This window comes from Elephas maximus, chromosome 9 (genome assembly GCF_024166365.1).
Source record: "Elephas maximus indicus isolate mEleMax1 chromosome 9, mEleMax1 primary haplotype, whole genome shotgun sequence".
In the NCBI taxonomy this organism is placed as follows: Eukaryota; Metazoa; Chordata; class Mammalia; order Proboscidea; family Elephantidae; genus Elephas; species Elephas maximus.
In genome coordinates, this window is record NC_064827.1 from 8396145 (window position 1) to 8418989 (window position 22845).

General features: G+C 45.7%; 1 protein-coding gene across 7 annotated transcripts in view; it reads right to left on the bottom strand.

Annotated features, from left to right (window-relative positions):
* The window catches only part of SMARCA2 (SWI/SNF related, matrix associated, actin dependent regulator of chromatin, subfamily a, member 2), a 216254-nt gene that overhangs the window by 79411 nt on the left and 113998 nt on the right, over window positions 1-22845 (bottom strand). For all 7 annotated transcript variants that reach the window (XM_049896949.1, XM_049896950.1, XM_049896943.1 and 4 more), the window contains exons 23-25: window positions 20449-20615; window positions 8415-8578; window positions 366-593 (exon numbers count right to left, since the gene is read on the bottom strand). In XM_049896949.1, the coding sequence (XP_049752906.1) occupies window positions 366-593; window positions 8415-8578; window positions 20449-20615 (559 nt within the window). The remainder of the gene's footprint in view (window positions 1-365; window positions 594-8414; window positions 8579-20448; window positions 20616-22845) is intronic.

Genomic DNA, 22845 nt, shown 5'->3' on the forward strand with positions numbered 1-22845 from the left:
TCTCGACTCGTAGCGACCCCATGTGTTACAGAGTAGAACTGCCCCACAGGGTCTTCTAGGCTGTCAGCTTTACAGAGGCAGATTGCCAGGTCTTTCTCCTGCCAAGCTGCAGGGTGAGTTTGAACCGCCAACCTTTCTGTTAGTAGTTGAGGACTTAACCATTGCATCACCAGGGCTCAACAACTTTTAAGACCCCATTTGCCTGTCAGAGGAGGTTATGTGCTTGAAAGAGTCTACAGCAGCGAATTTATTCGTATTAGCTACTCCCAGCCCAGGAAGTTCTTCAAGGAACAAAGAGGTTATCTTTAACCCTTCAGAGACAAGAGGTCACTGCTGGGCTTCATAACCCTGGCTTTCTCAAATACCTCATTTTCCTCTTCATGCTCCAAGATGGCCTGCAGGAACGCCCGCCGCTCGTGGCTCGAAGACTTCTGGTCGAACATGCCTGCCTGGATGACCTTCTGGTCCACATTCAGCTTGTACTTGGCGGCAGCGAGAATCTTCTCCTCCACACTGTTGACGGTGCACAGCCTCAGCACGCGCACCTCATTCTGCTGGCCGATGCGGTGAGCCCGGTCCTGCGCCTGCAGATCCTGTGGAGAGAACAAGAGGCCGTGAGGGTCAGTGTGCCTGGACACACCTAGCGGACAAGCCACCCGCCCAGGAGGGAAAGACGGGAAGGTTATTTAACGCACCATGGACTGCCAGGAGAGCGGACAAGTCAGTCTTGAAGGAAATACGACCAGAATGTTCCTTATAAGCAAGGAGGGGCAAGATGTCAAATGGTTTACTTTGGACACATCATCAGTAATGACCAGTCTCAAGAAATGGACATCATGTTTGGGAAAGTAGCAAAAAAACTCAAAAAAACCAAGACAAAAACAAAACCCATTGCCATTGTGCCGGTTCCAACTCACGGCGACCCCCTGTGTTACAGAGTTGAGTTAATCTCTATAGAAGCTTCTTGGCTGTGTTCTTTACGGAATTAGACTGCCAGGTCTGTCTTCCATAGTGCCACTAAGTGGGTTTAAACTGCTAACCTTTCAGTTAGTAGCCAACAGTAAACGGTTTGTGCCACCCAGGGACCTTGGTAAAGGAGAGGGTCAGCAGAAATGAGGGAAACCTTCAGGGAGATGGACTGGCACACAGCCACAACGATGGGTTCAAATGCACCAACGGTCATGAACATGATGCAGGACCGCGCAATGTTTCGGTCAGTTGTACATAAGTTTGTTGTGAGTCAGAGCCAACTCGATGGCAACTAACAACAACAAAACCAATTTAATCCCATCTCTGCTAATGTGAGACACCGCTTACATCTTAAAAATACACAAGCCACCTTCTTTGGAAAGAGTCCAGTTCATTTCTAGTTAAGGAGATCTGGGTTCAAACTAGGCAAACTGTGATGGTCAGCTTGGCTGGTCGATGATCCTCAGTGGACTGGCAGTTACGATGTAGTCTCGCAGTTCTTTAATGATGTAATCATCTCCATAATGACATCTGATATAAAGTGATTGCCTCCATGGTGAGATCTGCTATGAGCAGCCGATCAGTTGAAAGGGAGTTTCCTCAGGGGTGTGGCCTGCATCCAATATAGATGGACTTTCTGGCAGGGCTGGTGAGCTTTTGCTCGCTCTGGATCCTGCAGCCAGCTCCTGTTCATCTGACCTCTGGTTCTTGGGACTTGAGCTAGCAGGTGATCTGCTGATCTTGGGATTTGTGGCCTCCACAACCTATAAACCAGACGCCTCCTATCTGACATTCCAATCTTGGATTCTCCAGCACCTGCTGCTACATGAGTCAGGAGACGCCTCCAGCCTGATCCACTAACTGGGGACTTTCCAGCCTCTATAACCATGTGAGCCATTTCCTTGATATAAATCTCTCTATTTTTTTATATGCAGCACTGGTTTTGCCTCTCTAGAGAGCCCAGCCTAAGACACACACACAAAAAACTGAAATACAGCTCAGGTGTTGGAATGCAGGTCTCCAGATGTTTTCATCTGTCCCTGGGTTCACCATCGGAATTAGTGTCTAACTAAGAAAACCCCAATACATTTTACATCACAGTTATGACGTCAGTGTTTGCAGAAAGTTGCAAGAAACGCCTTCCCTTTTTTAGTGTGATGTGTTCAAGATGATTTTTAAAATAATCACTGAATCATACATATATACATTATATATATAGTGACTGCTCAGCTAGCAAATCTCCTGTGATCCAACCCCATCAAAAGGAGCCCTGGTGATGCAATGGCTGCTAACCTAAAGGCTGATGGTTCAAACTCACTAGCTGCTCCTTAGAAGAAAGACCTGGCGATCTGCTCCCGTAAAGATTTAAGAAAAAAAAAATCCCTTTTCTGTTGAGTCGATTACAACTCATAGCGACCCTATAGGACAGAATAGAACTGTCTCATAGGGTTTCCAAGGAGCGGTTGGTTGACCGGAACTGCTGACCTTTTGGTTAGCAGACGAGCTCTTAACCACGTGCCACCAGGGCTCCCCCGTAAAGACTACAGTCTAGGAAACCTTATGGGGCAGTTCTACTCCATCACGTGGGGTTGCTTTGAGTAGGAATCAACTCGACAGCTCCCAACAACAGCAACCCCATCAAAGACTCAGTCTTTAGTTTGGAAAAAATGAAAAGGATGGCTAGTGGGGTCGTAAATTGGTGAACTTTTGGGGACGTGAGTTCAGCACTTTGTATCAAAAACTTTACAATAGGTTCTGGTCCCTGACTCAGGAAAGTTACTTCGGGCAATTTATCCGAAGGACGTGATGGTAGATATGCCAAAGATTTAGGAATAGGGATGTACCTGTCAGCATTACATATTGTTTATAATGATAAAAAAGCAGAATTAAACAGTCAACAATAACAAACTGGCTACATAAATTACAGCATTCTACTTTACGTAAAATTGACCTAGCAAAGTATGTACATCCCAATACATTACCGCAAAAATTATATTATAGAGTATTTAATGACACAAATACATAATATGTGAAAACTACAATTTATAAATGACTGTGTTGCTATCAGTCGGAATTGACTCGGCGGCAGCTGGTTTGGTTTTCGTGTGTGTGTGTGTGTGTGTGCGTGTACGTTATCAGGAGTCCTGGTGGTGCAGTGGTCAAGTGCTCAGCTCCTAAAGAAAAGCTCTGTGGTTTGAACCCACCAGCTGCTCTTCGAGACAAAGATGTGGCTGTGTGCTTCCATAAATATTACAGCCTTGGAAACACTATGGGGCAGTTCTACCCTGTCCTATAGGGTCATCATGAGTTGACTGACTAGACGGCAGTGGGTACCAGGTATGTATGTTATGATCCTACAAATGCATAGTTATCTATACCAAAAAAAAAAAAAAAAGTGAGACGGGCATCCATCAGCACCCAAACAATGTTTGTATTTCCAGATACAAACATATCTGAACAGAGCAGAACTGCCCCATAGGGTTTCCAAGGATGTAATCTTTTATGGAAGCAGACTGCCACATCTTTCTCCTGAGGAGCGGCTGGTGGGTTCGAACTGCGACCTTTTGGTTAGCATCTGAGCACTTTACAACTGGGCCACCAGGGCTCCTAAGAAGGTTATAGTGTGATTTAATTTTCTTCATTTTGCTTCCACGTGGCTTAACAATTTTTCCTGCTTTCAATGTATATTACTCTCGGAATAATAAAAAGGTTTTTATGAAATCTTTAAATAAATACCTTCACGAATCTATGAAGTACCAAACCCAAAAACCAAAACCAGTGCCGTCGAGTCGATTCCAACTCATGGCAACCCTATAGGACTGAGTAGAACTGGCCCATAGAGTTTCCAAGGAGCACCTGGCAGATTTGAAAAGCCGACCCTTTGGTTAGCAGCCGTAGCACTTAACCACTATGCCACCAGGGTGTCCCCTATGATGTAGAGTTCCCTAATTTTACAGTTACATAATAACAAATGTCCTGGTACGCCATCTCTACTCACGCTGATCCAGGTGATGATATGTAAAATAGAAAAAAAGAAAAAAAAACCCAGTAGCGTCGGGCAGATTCCGACTCATGGCGACCCCATGTGAGTCAGAGTAGAACTCTGCTCCCCAGGCTTCTCAATGGCTGTGATCTTCCAGAAGTAGGTGGCCAGGACTTTCTTCTGGGTGGACTTGAACCACCAACCTTTTGGTTAGCAGCCAGGCGCGTTAACCGTTGCACCACCCAGGGAGGCTGATGGCGTCTGGGCCAATCCTAATGAGCTGTTTACAGGGGTCCCCCATCAGCCCGCACACATTTTAAGGGTAAAACCCTGTCCCTTATATACCTCGCCCTAGTACCACGTTTAATAAGAGTCCTGGTGGCCCAGTGGTTAAAGCGCTCGGCTGCTAACTGAAAGGTCTGCGGTTTTAACCTACCAGCTACTCTGCAGGAGAAAGATGTGGCAGTCTGCTCCTGTAAAGATTACAGCCTTGGAAAGCCTATGAGGGCAACTCTACTCCGTCCTATAGGGTTGTCAACCCAATGAGTCGGAACTGAGTTGACGGCAGTAGGTTTGGTTTGGGTTTAGCACCACATTTTGGGCACAGCTGTCATGTGGCAGCTGTAAGCCCAACATCTCCAAAGCAAGGTGCCTCATCACCAGTGTAGCCCAAGGAGGCAGATGATAAAAGACAGCCCAGGAGATTTGTTTTTGCTTCAGGGACCTTTAAAATAAAATGCTTAATTAGGCAAAAGTTTTTCCCCTAGGAGACATCTGAGTTTGCTCATATAAATATCATAGGGCTGAACCAGGAGGGCAGCTGGGACCCGCCCAGATTAGATTATTTTGCTAAAGAGCAGAAAGTGAGGTGGTGGTTGTTAGCTGTCGCCAGTCGATTCCAATGCACGGCGACCCCACGTGTGCAGAGCAGAACTGCTCCATGGGGTCTCAAGGCTGTGACTTTTCAGAAGCAGGTTGCCAGGCCTGCCTTCCGTGGTGCCTCTGGGTGGGTTCGAACCACCAACCTTTCAGCTAGTAGTCAAGCGCTTAACTATTTGTGCCACCCAGGGACTCCTTACAAAGAGGTGGGGGAACCCAAACTTCATTTTCAAGCCCTCAGTTCAATCATCTCTCTCCACATCTTCATCAGAACAGCTGAGTAGCTGCCAAAAGGACAAACTTCTGGTCCTGACCCTGGTTCATCACCAAGAATAGAGCAGCGTCGCCAAACTTTATCTGCCAAGGGCCACATAGCAAAGAGGCCAAATCAAGTAGCTGTTTTTGCCAAAAAGCTAATGTTCTTTTTTTTTTTTCCATTTAAAAATATAAAAGCCACTTTTAGCTTGCAAAACCAAAAGAAACAAACCCACTGCTGACGAGTCAACTCCGATTCATAGCTTGCAGGTCGTATGAAAACAGGTGGTGGGTGGTAGCGTGCTGGCCGCTATCACAAAAGGTGCTGGTAAGCCAAGAAAAGACCAAAATGCAGGTGGCAGCAGCAGCAGACAGTAAAGGAGGAGTCGGAGGGCACGGATAACCTACAGACAGCGTAATATTTGTCCTGGAACCCTGGCAGCTTGTGGCAATTAATTTTGTTTGGCAGCAGTGGTGGCAGTAGGGTGTGTGTGTGTGTGTGTGTGTGTTTAAGATCATCAATGTGATGGTTAATTTTATGTGTCACCTTGGCTAGGCCCTGGTGTCCAGTTATTTGGTGAAACATTACTCTAGATGCTGTCATGAAGTAGTAGTTGTTGGTGTCGTTGACTCTTAGCAACCACATGTGACACAGAAGAACTGCCCCATAGGGTTTTCTAGGCTGTCATCTTTATGGGAGCAGATCACTAGGTCCTTCTTCCACGGAGCTGCTGGATGGGTTCAAACCACCAACCTTCCGGTCAACAGCTGAGCGCTTCACTGTTGTGCTACCAGGGCTCCTTATCAAGTAGTTACATGTGAGTAAATCAGCTGGCCTAAAGTAAACAGATTACCCTCCATAATGTGGGTGGGCTCATCCAAAAAGGTAAAGGCCTTAGGAGCAAGAGGGAGAGTTTTCCTTAAGGAATATTCTGCCTCTAGACTACAAATACACTTTTTGCCAGAGGGCCTTCATTCTTCACCATTCCTGTCACCTGACCTATAGGTTTTGAACTTGCCTCCCCACGACAGTGTTTAACCAAGGGCCAGCTGTTTCGGCTGCAGCGTGGGGGTCATTTGGAAACACTCCTGAAGGCCTGGGAGGAGGGTACACTGTGCCGGGGGCCCCGTCCCGTTCCAAAGCCAGAGCGCATCAAGAGTGACTCTCCTCCAGCTCATACGTGTGGAGAAGACATGGCTGGAGAAGGCACGCGGCGTCCACTGCTGGGGCACACAGAGGTTTGGGAGCCCACGTTGAGTCTTCCAAGTCACTGCCTCTCCCCTGTGCTTGGGGCCCTGTGTGACAGTCTCCCGGGAGACTCCAAACGTCTAAGAGGTCTGGGAGACATCTTGTTGTTGTAGTTCGCTGCCATCCAGTCAGCCCCGACTCATGGCACCCCCATGCACAATGGAACAAAATGCTGCCTGGTCCTACGCCATCCCCGTGATCAGTGGCGGATCAGATCCTTGTGATCCACAGGCTCTCACACCCTGCCTGTCTCTAAGCCTTGTCAGTCATACCCGTCCTTGTTGGTAGATGCCATGCAGTCAGCCCTCATCTCGCGGCAACCCCAGACGCAAGGGACTGTTGTGACCCACAGGGTTTTCACTGGCTGATTTTCAGGAGCAGATCGCCAGCCCTTTCTTGCTAGTCTGTCTTGGTTTGGAAGCTCTGCTGAAGCCTGTTCAGCATCCTAGCAACACACAAGCCTCCGGTGACAGACGGCTGGTGGCTGCGCATGAGACGCACTGGTGAGGAATCAAACCTGGGTCTTCCTCGTGGAAGGTAAGAATTCTACCACGGAACCACCGCTGCACCAAGAAGCATCTAGACCTCCTGAATACGGGTGGTAGGGAATGGGAAAAACTCCCTCATAATTCTAATACACCCCTGAGCCCCACTTCCTGTCAACAACAACAAAAGTTGTGCAAACTTTTCCCTCCCGGTCATCACAACTACCCGGTGAGACCGTTAACATGACTCTGCAGTTTTTACAGCTGAGGAGACTCAGCGAGCAGCCCTGGTAACGCTGATGGAGGGTTCACGTGCAGCTGTGGGAGCTGTGGCTCTCCTGTTTGCTATTGTGAGTTCAGCGTTTGTCCCACGTTGAGCCAAATCCCGGCCATGTGCCTCCATTTCTCTCATTCCTTCTTACACCCCATCTGGTTGTGTTTGTTCCAATACGAATCAAATCCCAAGCCCATCATTCCACCCAGCATCTTACAGGCACGCTCATCACCTCCCTGAGTGAGCTAGAAAACCAGTGCCGGGGTACCCATTCTATTGGGTTGTTTTAAATCACCAAAGTATGCCTTTGAGACAATTAACTCAAAGCTTATCTGGGCAGAAGAACTTAGAGTAGATGCCTGACAGGATTTTTTGTTGATGGTGTTCAAACGAAACACACAGAATAAAAGTCACTGTCGTATACCAATCGTTTGCTCTTAGAGAAGTTACTTAAACTTGTCGTTGTTAGTTGCCACGGAGTTGATTCTGACTCCTGGCGACCCCATGTGTGCAGAGTAGAGCTGTGCTTCACAGGGTTTTCAAGGCTGTGACCTTTTAGAAGCAGATCGCCAGGCCTGTCTTCCAAGGCACCTCTGGGTGGGTTCAAACCACCAACCTTTTGGTTAGCAGTCGAGTGCTTAACTGTTTGTGCCACCCAGTAGCTCCTTATTTAAACTTACTGTAAGGATGCAAGCAGTCATATTAACTACCCCACAAAGTGGCTGTGAGATCTGAATGAGACAATATCCATAAAGCGGCTGGCCCAGGGTAAGTTCCAGTAAATGTTGTTACTTTCAAACATTTAATACTTATCCCTCACCAAATATACTTTGCTAAAAATGGTAATCCCAGGAGATGGGGTTAAAACTTGGCAAAAACTGAGTTTTTCTACCCAAAGCCAGAGCTCTTCAACGGCACATGTGGGGTAGTTCAACATCTATATACACTTCAAGGGAGAGAAGAAAGGAGCCAAACCAATCGGCTGGTTGCATAACAGTTAAGCTCTCAGCTGCTGAATGGAAGCTTGGAGGTTTGAACCCACCAGCTGCTCTGACAGAGAAAGACCTGGTGATTTGCTTCCTTAAAGATGACAGTCAAGAAAACCCTAGGGGGCAGTTCTGCTCTGTCACATGGAGTGCCAGGAGTTAGAAGTGACTCGAAGGCACCCGACAACAACGGCAACATTATCCCGGTGAAGAAACGCCCTCCTGGTTTAGAAGCTCGCTCTGCCACAGAAAGGTGAAGGCTGAAACGAGTCATCTTTTACTTCCTCTCCAGGAGGGAGGCCTGGGCACCTGCCTACAACAGAGCCATGCAGACCTGGTGGGGGTTCCAGTCGCTGTCGAAGATAACCACAGTGTCGGCCGCCTGCAGATTCAAGCCCAGGCCTCCAGCTCTTGTGCTCAGCAAGAAAATGAAGTACTGGGACCCAGGTTCGTTGAATTTCTTCAGTAGAGCAGCGCGGTCTTCCGACTTGGTGGTGCCTGAGGGGATAAGAAAAATAAATTTGCCAATTAACTCCTGTCTGGGAATGGCATGGAGCTAGACAAAAGGGCCAGCCTCCTTATGAAATACGCCCAGAGTCTTCTTAACACCAGTGAGGTAATCCCCGAGGCTTTTGTGCTTTTGAAAGATACTTTGAACATTTTGCAATTAAAATGAGAGAGGCAAAGATGGAAAGAGACTTTCCTCAAATCAAAAAGGAACAGACACCCTGTCTACTACCCAGTGCTCCGAAATTAGTTTAAATTTTTTGACTGGGCACCTTTGTAACTTTTACAAATTCCAGAACATTCTTACTCTAATCTAAAACCTAATGAGCATGTTTTTCTGCATTTAAAAACATCAAATAATTTTTTAAACCCACCCACATACAAACACAGATGCCTACAACAACTACTAAAAAAAAAAAAAAAAATCAGTTGCTGGCAAGTCGATCCCGACTCGTGGCAACCCCGCGTGCGCAGAGCAGAACGGCACTCCACCGGGTTTCCAGTGTTCCAATGGCTGTGACCTTCTGGAAGCAGATTGCCCGGCTTTCTTCTGAGGTGTCTCCAGGTGGGTTCGAACTGCCAACCTTTCAGTTCATAGTTGAGGGCTTAACTGTCTGCGCCACTCAGGGACTCCTACGATGATTATTATTATGGGCTTAAAGCAACCTTGCTGATAGGCATGAGGGTGGGGACACGAGAATGGGAACAAAAGGAAAGCTGGGTGCTACTGTTTTATCATCTGGATTGCTACTGAGTATGATCTGGCTGGGAAAAATACATACAGTGAATGGAATATTTTTTATTCTTGTTTGCAAGACTGGAAGCCACAATAATCCAAAAAATATGAGAATTCCAGTCTGTTTTTCATGTTAACATTCTGTTCTGTTGAGTTCAAAGGACCGACACTAAAACCAGTGAAGCAGTGCCGCCTGCTACACACTGGACTGGGTGGTCACTGGAGGAGAGTCCAAAGCAGCAAGTAGGGAGAAAGTACCAAGCTCTAGTGTTACGAACTGACTCGTGTCCCCAGAAAGTTGTGTGGAAATCCTAACCTCAGCACGTGTAAGTATGACCCCTTTTGGAAATAGGGGGGTTTCTTCTGACATGTTAATGAGGCCATACCAGAGTAGAACAAAACAAAACAAAAAAACCCAAAACTAAACCCATTGCTGAAGATGAGTTGATTTCAACTCATAACAACCATATAGGACAGAGTAGAACTGCCTCATAGGGTCTCCAAGGAGCAGCTGGTGGATTCGAACTGCCAACCTTTTGGTTAGTAGCTGTAGCTTACCATAGCTGTTAACCACTGTGCCACCAGGGCTCCTACCAGAGTAGGGAGGGTTCTAATCCCAATCTCTCCTCAGTGTGTCTTATAAAACAGGGAAACAGACACACACTCACAGGGGAAGACAGACGCCATGCGAAGCAGTCAAAGAACGCCAAGAAATGCCCCAGGCTATAGAAGCTGAAAGATACAGGATCTTCCCCGACAGCCCAATGACAGAAAGAGAGAGGGGGAGAGACTAGCTCTGCTAGCATCCTGAATTCAGACTCCCAGTCCCTAGAACTGGGAGGAAATAAATTCTGTTCTTAAAGCCACCCACTTGAGGCATCTTTTGTTACAGCAACACTAGGAGACTAAGCCACCCAGAGTGCCGCTCACTTTTAGGGTGCAAAGGCACCCACGACTTGTGTTCCAAATCCGTCTCAATCACATGCTATGTGTTGCCTGTGTTACCCAGGCACTGTGTGAAATACATGGTAGAAGGTTAAAAAAAAAAAAAAAACAAACCCTTCCAATATTCCTCCTACCATCCCTCAGTAGAAAAGCGTAGACGCAGGGTTTTGGCCAAGGCCTTGACAGGTGGGAAAGCTATACACATGTTCTGATAGCCCCAATCTGCCTGCTGTACAAATATTATTTCTACGGGCTGTCCTTTTGTAAGGATAAAATCACACCAGTGATTTATTTTAGAGGATTAAAACATTTTACGTGCCTGTAGCTAATGGAATCAAGTTACTGTGAGGGTCAAGTTTCCAAATGGGAGGATCTGGTTTTCACATGTAGTAAAAATAACAAGTAACCTCTTGAGGAAGAAGAAGAAGAAAAAAATCAGTTCCCTGCTTAGAGCAAACAGGGATTAAGAACAGGGGGCCTGTGGTCTTCCTCACTCCACAAAGCGGCATTCTTCAGAACTTGGTTTACTTTCTAAATTAGGTCTCAAATCTAACCACTGGCCTAACCCTATAACAGCAAACTGGAAGAATTCAAATTTGGGGTGAGAAGCAATAAACGCATTATACTGAGTAAGGTTCCAAACACGCGGGGCTGCTTTTTCATTTTATTTTCAGAATTGACTTTCTGAGATTCCGGAGAACCATCTGTTCAAGATGCTGACGGAAGATGTGTGCTGTGTTAGCAGGAAACTTTCTCTCTACCTCATCTTTTTTTTTTTTTAATTGTGCTTTAGATGAAGGTTTACGGAGCAGATGAGTTTCTCATTAAACAATTAATACACGCATTATTTTGTGACGCTGGTTGCCAACCCCACGACATGTCAACACTCTCCCCCATTACCAGCTTTCCTGCCCCCTCCTGCCATCTTGTTCTTGCCCCTGAGCTGGTGTGCCCATTTAGTCTCATTTTGTTTTATGGGTCTGTCTAATCTTTGGCTTAAGTGTGACCCTCAGGAGTGACTTTAGTACTGACTTAAAAGGGTGTCTGGGGACCATACTCACGGGATTTCTCCAGTCTCTGTCAGATCAGTAAGTCTGGTCTTTTTTTTTTGTTTTCTAAGTTACAATTTTTTCCTACGTTTATCTCCAGCTCTGTCCAGGACCCTCTATTGTGATCCCGGTCAGAGCAGTCGGTGGTGGCAGCCTGGCACCATCTAGATGTGCTGGACTGTCTGGTGGAGGCTGTGGTAGTTGTGGTCCATTAGTCCTTTGGGCTAATCTTTTCCTTGTGTCTTCGGTTTTCTTCATTCTCCCTTGCTCCAGATGGGTTGGGACCAGTGGAGTATCTTAGATGGCCACTCACAAGCTTTTCAGACCCCAGACGCTACTCACCAAAGTAGGATGTAGAACATTTTCTTTATAAACTATGTTATGCCAATTGAGCTAGATGTCCCCATGAGACCACGGTCCCCACGGCCCTTAGCCCAGCAATTGGGTCCCTCAGGGAGTTTGGATGTGTTTATGGAGTTTCCATGAATTTGCATTGGACAAGTGGTGCTGGCTTCCCCAGTATTGTGTACTCTTACCCTTCACCGAAGTTACCACTTATCTATTGTCTATTTAGTGTTTTTCCCTCCTCGCCCCACCCATCCCTCATAACCATCAAAGAGTGTTTCTTTGTATGTAAACCTTTCCGTGAGTTTTTGTAACAGTGGTCTCATACAGCATTTGTCCTTGTGTGACTGACAGATTTCACTCAGCATAATGCCCTCCAGGTCCATCCATGCTGTGAGATGCATCATCTCTTTTTTTGCAATAATTAAAAGAAACAATTGCTCAAGTAGATTAAGGGCTCACATATTTATCCTCTACCTTAAGCCAATGAAACCAAAAGGTACTTCTAATACGGGGAGAGAAAAGGATCTCAGAGACAAAAACACCTCTATTCTGAGAGCAGGGTATAAAAACTGTGCATCTAGGCTAACTCTAAGGGCAGGTGTTCACAGTTCTGACAAAACGAAACAGGGCCACTTATGGTTCACATCCGTTAAGATATTATTGTTATTAGCTGCCATCAAGTCGGGCCCTGGCTCGTGGTGACCCCACGTACAACGAAACAAAATGCTGCCTGCTTCTGCACCACCCCTATGATCAGTTGTGGATCGGACCCCTGTGATCTATAGGGTCTCCGCTGACTGATTTTCAGAAGTAGATCACCAGGCTTTTCTTCCTAGTTTTTCTTAGTCTGGAAGCTCTGCTGAAACCTGTTCAGCATCTAATAACACACAAGCCCCCACTACAGACAGGCGGTAGCTCAGCATGAAATACTTGGCCAGGAATCGAACCCAGGTCCCCGGCACGGAGAGGGGAATTCGACCACTGAACCATCAAAGCCCCCTCCGTTAAGACATAAAGAAAACTAATTAGGAGATCCGCTTGCAAAATGGGCTGAAAAACCCTAACTGCAGAAGAAAACAATGAAAACCAAAAGGAATATCAAAATTACTTGGTCAAAGAAGTCCTCAGGCCTAATGCCAATCACCTCAAACAGACCGACTAACATAACCTTATGAGTAGCTGGGAACATGAAAAATTATAAAACCAGGAAAAGGACTACTACATCAGTTTTCATACAAAGCAATGGCATTTGTTATCATGAGTTTCAGAATTTGCCAGACTACTATTTCCATTAGTTAGAGGTTCCCAAGTCAAGATCTTTGCTAACTATCTTTGTAATCTTTTTTTTTTTTTTAGTTGTACTTTAGGTGAAAGTTTACAGAGCAAATTAGTTTCTCATTAAACAATTAATACACAAATTGTTTTGTGACACTGGTTGGCTACACCGCAATATGTCAACACTCTCCCCTTCTCCACCCCGGGTTCCCTACTCCATTCGTCCAGTTTTCCTGTCTCTTCCTGCCTTCTGGTCTTTGCTTTGGGCTGGTGTGCCCGTTTAGTCTCGTACACATGACTGAACTATAAAGCTCATTCCTCACCTGTGTTATGGTTTTATAGACCTGTCTAATCTTTGGCTGAAGGGTGAACTTTGGGAGTAACTTCGGTACTGAGTTAAAAGGGTGCCTGGGGGCCGTACTCTTGGGGTTTCTCCAGTCTCTGTTAGACTGTAAGTCTGGTGTTGTTTTTTTGTGAATTTGAATTTTGTTCTACATTTTTCTCCTGCTCTGTCCAGAACCCTCTATTATGATCCTTGTCAGAGTAGTCGGTGGTAGAAACTGGGCATTATCTAGTTGTTCTAGGCCCAGTCTGATGGAGCTGTGGTACTTGTGGTCCATTAGTCCTTTGGACTAATCTTTCCCATGTGTCTTCAGTTTTCTCATTCTCCTTTGCTCCAGATGGGGTGAGACCAGTGGAGTATTTCAGACGGTGGCTCATGAGCTTTTAAGACCCAGACGCTACTCACTAAAGTAGAATGTAGACCGTCCTCTTTATAAACTATGTGACGTCAGCTGAGCTAGATGTCCCCTGAGACCACGGTCCGCACAGCCCTCAGCCCAGTGACTTGGTCCCTTAGGGAGTTTGGATGTGGCAACGAAGCTTCGGGAGCCCTCGTGGTGCAGAGGGCAAGGGACTGGCTGCTAACTAAGAGGCTGGCAGTTCAAATTCACCAGCTGCTCCTTGGAAACCCTGTGGGGCAGTTCTACTCTGACCCATGGGGTCGCTGTGAGTTGGAATCCTCTTGACAGCACTGGTATATGAAGCTTCTATGACTTTGCCTATCTTCCCCTTCACCCAAGTTATGACTTAGATACTACCTCGTTAGTGTTAACCTTTATAAACTTGCTCAGGAAGATTCAAAGTCACACACAAGGTTTTGTCCCCAGGCAAACTCTCCTTGCAGGTGGCAAAGGATTTAACATGTTCAGGACTTCTTGCAGCTCTGTGTTCTCTTAGACTTTGATGCAGAATGTAACCAATTATGAGAACACAACTAATCGCGATAGCATTTGTGTTAAACATTTCAGAACTTGCCAGAAGGAACACACTGCTGGACGCCCAAAATTACTAATTTTAACGTAGTTGCAAGCTGCTTCTGGAAAATTTTGTCTTCTGGGATGAAACTTCACCCCTTGCTCTCTCTCAAAAACCATTTCCAGAGAAAACAAGAACTATAACAGCACAGGAGCTAAATCCATTCGTGTGGCTGTAATCTTTATAGGAAAAAATGTGCTTAGCTTTCATCAAGTGATTTTTCCCGAAGTCCAAACCTGACACATTAAATTCAGTAAAGAATAGCTGAAGTCATTTTAACAATTTGGGGGGTGGGTGGCGAGGGGTGGTTCAGTTGGAGGTGTGTGCACGAATTTCTTTTTTATCTTCATTGCAGAGCCCTGGCGACGCAGTGGTTAATCGCTCGGCTGCTAACTAAAAGGTCAGCAGTTCGAATCCACGAGCTGCTCCTTGGAAACCCCGTGGGGCAGTCCTACTCTGTCCTGTAGGGTTGCTATGAGTCGGAATCGGTGGATGGCAACTTTTTTTTTTTTTTAATCTTCATTGTTGAGGGCCGTGGTAGTTCCGCAGTAGTTCTCGCCTTCCATGTGGGAGACCCGGGTTCTATTCCTGGCCAATGCACCTCACGTGCAGCCACCACCCGTCTGTTAGTAGATCCTGAACAGGTCTCAGTGGAGCTTCCAGGCTAAGACAGCCTAGGAGAAATGCTTGGTTATCTGCTCCCGAAAATCAGTCAGTGAAAACCCCGTGGACCGGAACGGTGCAATCCCGTCACGCGGGGGGCCGCCGTGAGTCCGGAGCTGACCACGGCAGCTGACAGGAACTGCAGCCTTCATTGCTTGCCGGGCCATTCTCTTCACCCCGCACACAACCGGCTGCTGCATCCTGTGGCCAGAAGGCTGCCCATTCTTCTCAATTCCAGCTGGAACACTTCCCGAAACTCACTTCCCTGTCTGTGCCCTTCAACCCAAGAGCTAATCAGCTAAAAATAATTACATGGTAAGTTCAAAATCATTCTTCAAACGCTGTTGCTAGAGAAACAGCTGGTATTTTGGGAGGTGGGCTGTATTTCACCGGGTCTGCTAAAACTGAGCTAAGCTGGCGTCAGAGATCCAAGTCAGGGCCTGGCCTCACCATTTACCCATGTAGCCTTCGATCAGTGAGCTACGTACTCCCTCTCAGCATTTGTTTTCTCAGCTGTTAAATGCGGATCTGTCATGGACTGCATGGTGCTCCCCAAAATATGTGCTGAAGTCCTACCCCCTGGACCTGTAAAAATGACCCTCTTTGGAAACAGGGGTTTTCTGTGGATGTGCTAATGAGGTTGTACCAGTGCAGGGTGGGTCCTAAATCTAATCACTCCTGAGTGGTGTCTTATAGAAAGAGCAGAACAGACACAGAGACACACGGGAAGACAGCCAAGAAGGAAGGCCATGGACCAGCCGGGGCTACTGACAAGGAACGACCCTCCCCTGGAGTTGATGCCCTGATTTGGACTTCTAGCCTCTGAAACTGAGAGACAATAAATTCTTGTTCTTTAAAGATGCCCCCTTGTGGAAATCTTTTGTTACGGCAGCACTAGGTAACTAAGACAGGATCATAATAGTAAACGGGGATAACAGCACCTTCTTTGTTGTACCTGGTGGCGCAGTGGTTAAGAGCCTGGCTGCTGACCAAAAGGCTGACAGTCTGAATCCACCAGGCACTCCTTGGAAACCCTATGGGGGGGGGCAGTTCCACTCTGTCCTATAGGGTCGCTATGAGTGGGAATTGGTTTGACAGCAACAGGTTTTGTCGTATCTAATTTAAAATTAAATTAAATTAAATGCACGTGAAGTGCTCTGCCTAGTATCTCATGCGTAGCTAGCATCCATATCATTCGCTTTTATTACTATTACTATTAACAACAATAAGGGCAGCAGTCGACAGACTATTAAAGCCTGTCTCTCAGTCTGGAAAACACTGATGAGACTGTGTCAAGGAAGTCACTTGTCATCAGTGGCACAGATTCAAGGACTCCACACCGATGTCCTCAGAGAGCTGAGATCCAAAATGAAGTGCCACAAAGTAGCAAACAATGCTTGTGGAAGACACCTGTGGGGGCCGTAAGTCCAGGGGAAACAACCTTCTACTGCACCTCACCTGAGCAGCAGTTAAAGGAGAGCTTAGCTTTCAAAGGAGTCCCTGGTGATGCAAATCGTTAACGCATGCAGCCGCAAAACGTTGGAGGTTTGAGTCCACCCAGAGGCACCTTGGAAGAAAGGCCTGGTGATCTGCTGAAAAATCAGCCATTGGAAACCCTATGGAGCACAGCTCTCCTGAGACATATGGGGTTGCCACGAGTTGGAGCTGACTCAGTGGAAACTGGTTTGGTTTTTGGTTTCTCTCTTTAAGTGAGGAGTGATGGAGAAGTTTTGAACTCTTGCAGAGGGACGGCTCCATCAAAGGATAAGAAGCAATAGAGGATGAGACTTGCCAAGAGACAAACTGTGGATAACATAGTTGTGTCTGTGAATTCAAAATTAACATTTATTTAACCATTCATCTGTTTTCAGTTACATTGGAGTGGAGAGGTAAAAAGGTTTAAAATCATCCAGTCTGTCAGATACTACAATAATTTAAAAATTAATATCCTTGAAGGTAGGCTGGAGAGAGAATTCACCTAGAAACTCAAGGAAAAGAAGACATGGCAAGTCTGAGCTTTGTTTAATTGTTCAATTATTATCTACAAGCATGATAAGGCCCTGCTTAAAAAGGGCTTCAAAGATGATCTCACTTCCCAGAATTCTGTGGAAATAATGGCTCTTTGGGTTACGTGAAACTTCTCACATATAGAAAAAATTTCCCAGTGTTTTACAGTAGCTATAGACAGGTAAAAGAACTAAACAGAAGACTTCAAAGGGCTGCTCAAGAAGACAAAGTATTATAACGACATGCAAAGAGCTGGAGATAGAAAACCAAAAGGGAAGAACACACTCAGTGTTTCTCAAGCTGAAAGAACTAAAGAAAAAATTCAAGCCTCAAGTTGCAATAGTGAAGGATTCCATGGGGAAAATATTAGATGACGCAGGAAGCATCAAAAGAAGATGGAACAAATACACAGAGTCATTATATCAAAAAGAATTAGTTAACATTCAACCATTTCAAGAGGTGGCATATGATCAGGAACCAATGGCACTGAAGGAAGAAGTCCAAGCTGCTCTGAAGGCATTGGTGAAAAACAAGGCTCCAGGAGCTGACAGAATAGAGATGTTTCAACAAACACGTGCAGTGCCGGAAGTGCTTACTCATCTCTGCCAAGAAATCTGGAAGACAGCTACCTGGCCAATTGACTGGAAGAGGTCCATATTTATGCCTGGTCCCAAGGAAGGTGAACCAACCGAATGTGGAAATTATAGAACAATATCATTAATATCACACGCAAGCAAAATTTTGCTGAAGATCATTCAAAAACGGCTGCAGCAGTATGTCAACAAGGAACTGCCAGAAATTCAGGATGGTTTCAGAAGAGGATGTGGAACCAGGGATATCATTGCTGATGTCAGATGGATCCTGGCTGAAAGCACAGAATACCAGAAGGATGTTTACCTGTGTTTTATTGACTATGCAAAGGCATTTGACTGTGTGGATCATAACAAATAATGGACAACATTGCGAAGAATACAAATTCCAGAACACTTCATTGTGCTCATGAGGAACCTGTGCATAGATCGAGAGGCAGCTGTTAGGACAAAACAAGGGGATAATGAATGGTTAAAAGTCAGGAAAGGTGTGCATCAGGGTTGTATTCTTTCACCATACCTATTCAATCTGTATGCTGAGCAAATAATCCGAGAAGCTGGACTATATGAAAAAGCACAGGGCATCAGGATTGGAGGAAGACTCATTAACAACCTGCGTTATGCAGATGACACAACCCTGCTCGCTGAAAGTGAAGAGGACTTGAAGCACTTATTGATGAAGATAAAAGACCACAGTCTTCAGTATGGATTATGCCTCAACATAAAAAAAAAAAACAAAAATCCTCACAACTGGACCAATGAACAACAGCATGATAAAATGAGAAAACGGTGAAGTTGTCAAGGATTTCATTTTACTTGGATCCACAATCAACAGCCATGGAAGCAGCAGTCAAGAAATCAAAAGACACATTGCATGGGGTAAATCTGCTGCAAAGGACCTCTTTAAAGTGCTGAAGAGCAAAGATGTTACCTTGAAGACTAAGGTGTGCCTGACCCAAGCCATGGTATTCTCAATTGCATCATATGCATGTGAAAGCTGGACAATGAATAAGGAAGACCAAAGAAGAATTGACGCCTTTGAATTGTGGTGTTGGCGAAGAATATTGAATGTACCATGGACTGCCAAAGGAATGAACAAATCTGTCTTGGAAGAAGTACAACCAGAATGCTCCTCAGAAGCAAGGATGGCCAGACTGCATCTTACACATTTAGACGTGTTGTCAGAAGGGATTCATCCCTGGAGAAGGATATCATGCTTGGTAAAGTACAGGATCAGCAGAAAAGAGGAAGACCCTCAATGAGATGGATTGACACAGTGGCTGCAACAATGAGCTCGAGCATAATAACGATTGTGAGGATCGCGGAGGACTGGGCAGTGTTTCGTTCTGTGGTACATAGGGTTGCTACGAGTGGGAATCGACTCAATGGCACCTAACAACAACAACAACATAGATAGGTCTGTATAGATAAATAAAAGAAAGACCTATCTGATTACATGTGATGAATGGCAATACAGGGACGAAATGTTAGGCTGAAAGTAAAATGAAACCTTTTCATAGAACACAAAGTTTACATTTCCTGTTTAATAATAACTTCACTAGATAAAAACTAGTCTTAGTAGTATTGTACTTTTCTTGTTGTTGTTAGTTGCCGTAAGTCACCCCCATCAACAGAACGAAACGTTGTCCGGTCTTGTGCCAACCACATGATCACCGGTATGCCTGAGACCATTGTTGTGGCCGCTGTGTATTCTGAGTGCCTTCCAATGTAGGGGCTCACCTTCCAGCAAGGTATCAGACAATGCTCTGTGGTGATCCATAGGGTTTTCATTCATTTTTAGGAGTAGACAGCTAGGCCTTTGCTCCTAGTCTATTTTAGTCTGGAAGCTCCACTGAACCTGTCCACCATTGGTGACCCTGTTGGTATTTGAAACACCGGTGGCACAGCTTACAGCATCGCAACAACATGCAACCCACTACAGTACGACAGACTGATAGACGGGCGATAGGTATTCTTCTCACCCAGGGATGAAACACACTCCTGGTGGTAAATTAGGTCCTAGTTCTAATCCCTCATCTCTAAAATGTTATGGCTGGAATCTAAATCAAAAAGTAATTTAGGGAGTATCCATCGCATCTTCTTATTAAATCTTAGTGTTTACTTACCGAACACTAAGGAAAAGTGTTTAAATATTGCACTTATACCACCAGGCAAACATTTGGCACGGTTTGCAAAAATCAACAAAGCAACAGAGCCCTATCTCTTAACAACGTGACATGTGAAAATACGTTCTACTTAGAACAGAAGAAGTTTTAATGATAATTAAATAATCTTAAAATAATTAACTATAATCGTAAATGAATTATTACCCTGTTGTTGCTGAACAAAGGGACATAGCCTTTTCGCCCACGTTAACAGAAAAAAGCTAAGGCTTGTCAAAATACTCTATGTGGTGCGCATGTCACACACAATGTTCGGTGTAAATGGTGTCATAACTAATGTTTGTGTTTAGTTTAACTTCGGTACCTGTAGTATTCTGCGTCCATGTGCTGTGTGTCAGATAAACAGCTGTGCAAAGGATTTTCACTTTTTTTAAGCTTGAGGATGTAAGAGAAATTGCCATCGAGAAAAACCCACCCCACCCTGCTACTAGGAGCCCCGGTGGCAATGGTTAAGCATTCTGCTGCTAACCGAAAGTTTGGCGGTTCAAACCCACCCAGGGGCTCCGTGGCAGAAAGGCCTGGCGATCTGCTTCCATAAAGGCTACAGCCTAGAGCCCTATGGGGCGGCTCTACTCTGTCACATGGGGTCGCCGGGAGTTGTAATCAATTCAACAGCACAGATCGGTAGCCTGCCACTTAATCCTTCAATAATTCTGCCCTCCTTTGTTGCCTGAGACTGGATCTAAGTGCCCATTAAACCCTCCTTTTCAGTCACACGACTTCGGAGCCCACGTCCTCCGGCACTTACCGTCGAGGCGCAGGTAGAGGAAGTTCCGGAAAGCAAAGTAGTCCTCCATGATGGTCATGAGAGACGTCATCTGGCAGAAGAGCAGCACGCGGTGGCCTGTCGCTCTCAACTTTGGCAGAATGCGGTCCAGCAGCTCAAACTTTCCCGAGGCCCGGTACAGCTCAGCCCTGAAGTCACAAAAGCATAACCCGAAGTCAGTGTCACCGCTGTCTTCTGGAAGAATCCGGCATTGCTCTGCCTTCCACCTGGTGCCTTGTATAGAGCAAGCATTTAATAAATAGCTGGGGAATGAACGAACGGAGGGATGTAGAGCCACTCCAAGGCGATGAGAGTATTTAATGTAAAAAGAAAACACACTCATACGTAATCTAGAAAGAGCTCATTACACAGGCAAGGAATGCAACAGCCTCGAGAGAGAAGAAAAGGAACCCTTTCATGTTCCTCATACCTTCACCATCTCTCGGTTCCCTCTACATGCATGAACACACATGCACACGTGTATTTCTTTAAATATTTATGAAGTATATAAAATTATTAATTTAGGGCATTTACAATGCATTCAGGAGCCCTGGTGGTGCAGTGGTTAAGAGCTATGGCTGTTAACCAAAAAGTCAGCAGTTCAAATCCACCAGTTGTTCTTTGGAAACTCTACGGGGCAGTTCTATTCTGTCCTACAGGGTTGCTATGAGTCAGAACTGACTCGATGGCAACAGGTTTTTGGTTTTATGATGCATCTAAGGGGCGGTTCAAACTCACCCAGCCACTTCTCAGGATAAAGACCTGGTGATCTGCTCCCATAAAGATGACAGCTTAGAAAACCCTAAGGGGCAGTTCTACTCTGTCACATGGGGTCACTATGAGTGGAAATCGGCTCGATAGCACCCAACAATAACAACAAGATGCATTCAAATACTTACTGAGCACTTATGTGGCAAGTTCAATGCTAGACATGTGTACGCCTTCAAAACGTGTAATTACAGACTACGATAAGGGCTATAAAGACAAACAGCAAGCTGCCACGAGAGAAAATAACACATGACGCCGTCTTTAGATCAAGGTAGAGTCTGGGGAAACTTCGGCCTGTGGGCCAGATGTGACCCGCCACCTATTTTTGTAAATAAAGTTTTACTGGGACACAGCCACGCTCACTTATTTCCATTTTGTCTGTGGCTACTACCTGCACTTCAACAGCAGAGTTGAGGAGCTGTGGCAGAGACCTTATGGCCCGCAAAGCCAACATTATTTACTATCTGGCCCTTTTTAGAAAAGGGCTGCCAGGTCCTGATTTAGAGGGTTAGGGGTGGCCTCCTGGAGGGAGCAACATTTTAGCTAAAGCCTTTAATAAGGAGTAAAAGACAGCCGGCTGAAAAATGGGGGGTGGGGGTGGAGGGGAGACTCCAGGGAGGGAAAAGGCACAAGCAGAGGCCCTGAGGAGTGAAAGAGCCCGGTGAGTTGGAGGAACTGAAAAGAAGCTGAGTGAGAACAGGAGGAGGGCAGGCCGGTTGGGGGGGGAAAAGATCATGGAGGGCTGTATGACCCATAAAAAACAAACAAACAAAATTTGTTTATACGGGATGCTAAAGTTCTCATCTGGGCTTTAGATGGGCTGTTATCAGTTTACACTTACAGGGATAGTTCTTTATAAGAGCTCTGTCCTTGAGGCAAACATTTGTTATGAATCGTGCTAAACTGTTGTTTAATTTAACGATGGCTTCATGAGATTGTTTCAGTTCAAGGCTTAAAGATTATTTCCAGGTAAGAGATTCGGGGGGTCCCCTCAGTCTCAAAGGATCCAGTAAGTCTGGTTTCCATGTGAGTCTGAAGTTCTGTCCCATACTTTTCCTCCTATTGATCAGGAGCCATCTCTTGGGTCCTTGGTCAAAATGTTCAGGGAGGGTAGCCAAGCACCATGCATTTCTTCTGGTCCTCGTGGTAATGGAAACAATAGTTTTTGGAGGTAATTAAGCCTGGCGTCCATTTCCTTCTCCAATTCGTGGGTCCCCTTCCAACTGTCGTACCGTGGGTGGCCACTCGCATGGATGCTGCCGTTCTAAATGCAATGGAAAGCCACTGATGGGTTTTACCAGGGAAGTGGTGAGGTCTGACTTGCCCTTTTAAAAAGGTCGCTGTGGACACTGTAAGAGTGGACTGGGGAGGGGGCCAGAGTCCTGGCTCCCTCTAGCAGTACCAGTCCACACATGAGAGTAGCTGTACTGCCTGAGAAACGTGGACAATGTGCTGAAGGGGGGCCCTTTCCCTCCACAATCAACCACTTTTCTTTTTTATCAACATGAGTATGTTGTAACACTAAAGCCTCATTTTAGTGTCGCTATGGTTTGGAAGTTCTCCAGTGCTCGTGTAGTCTATACCACGAAAATGCATTGTTTGGTGGTCGAC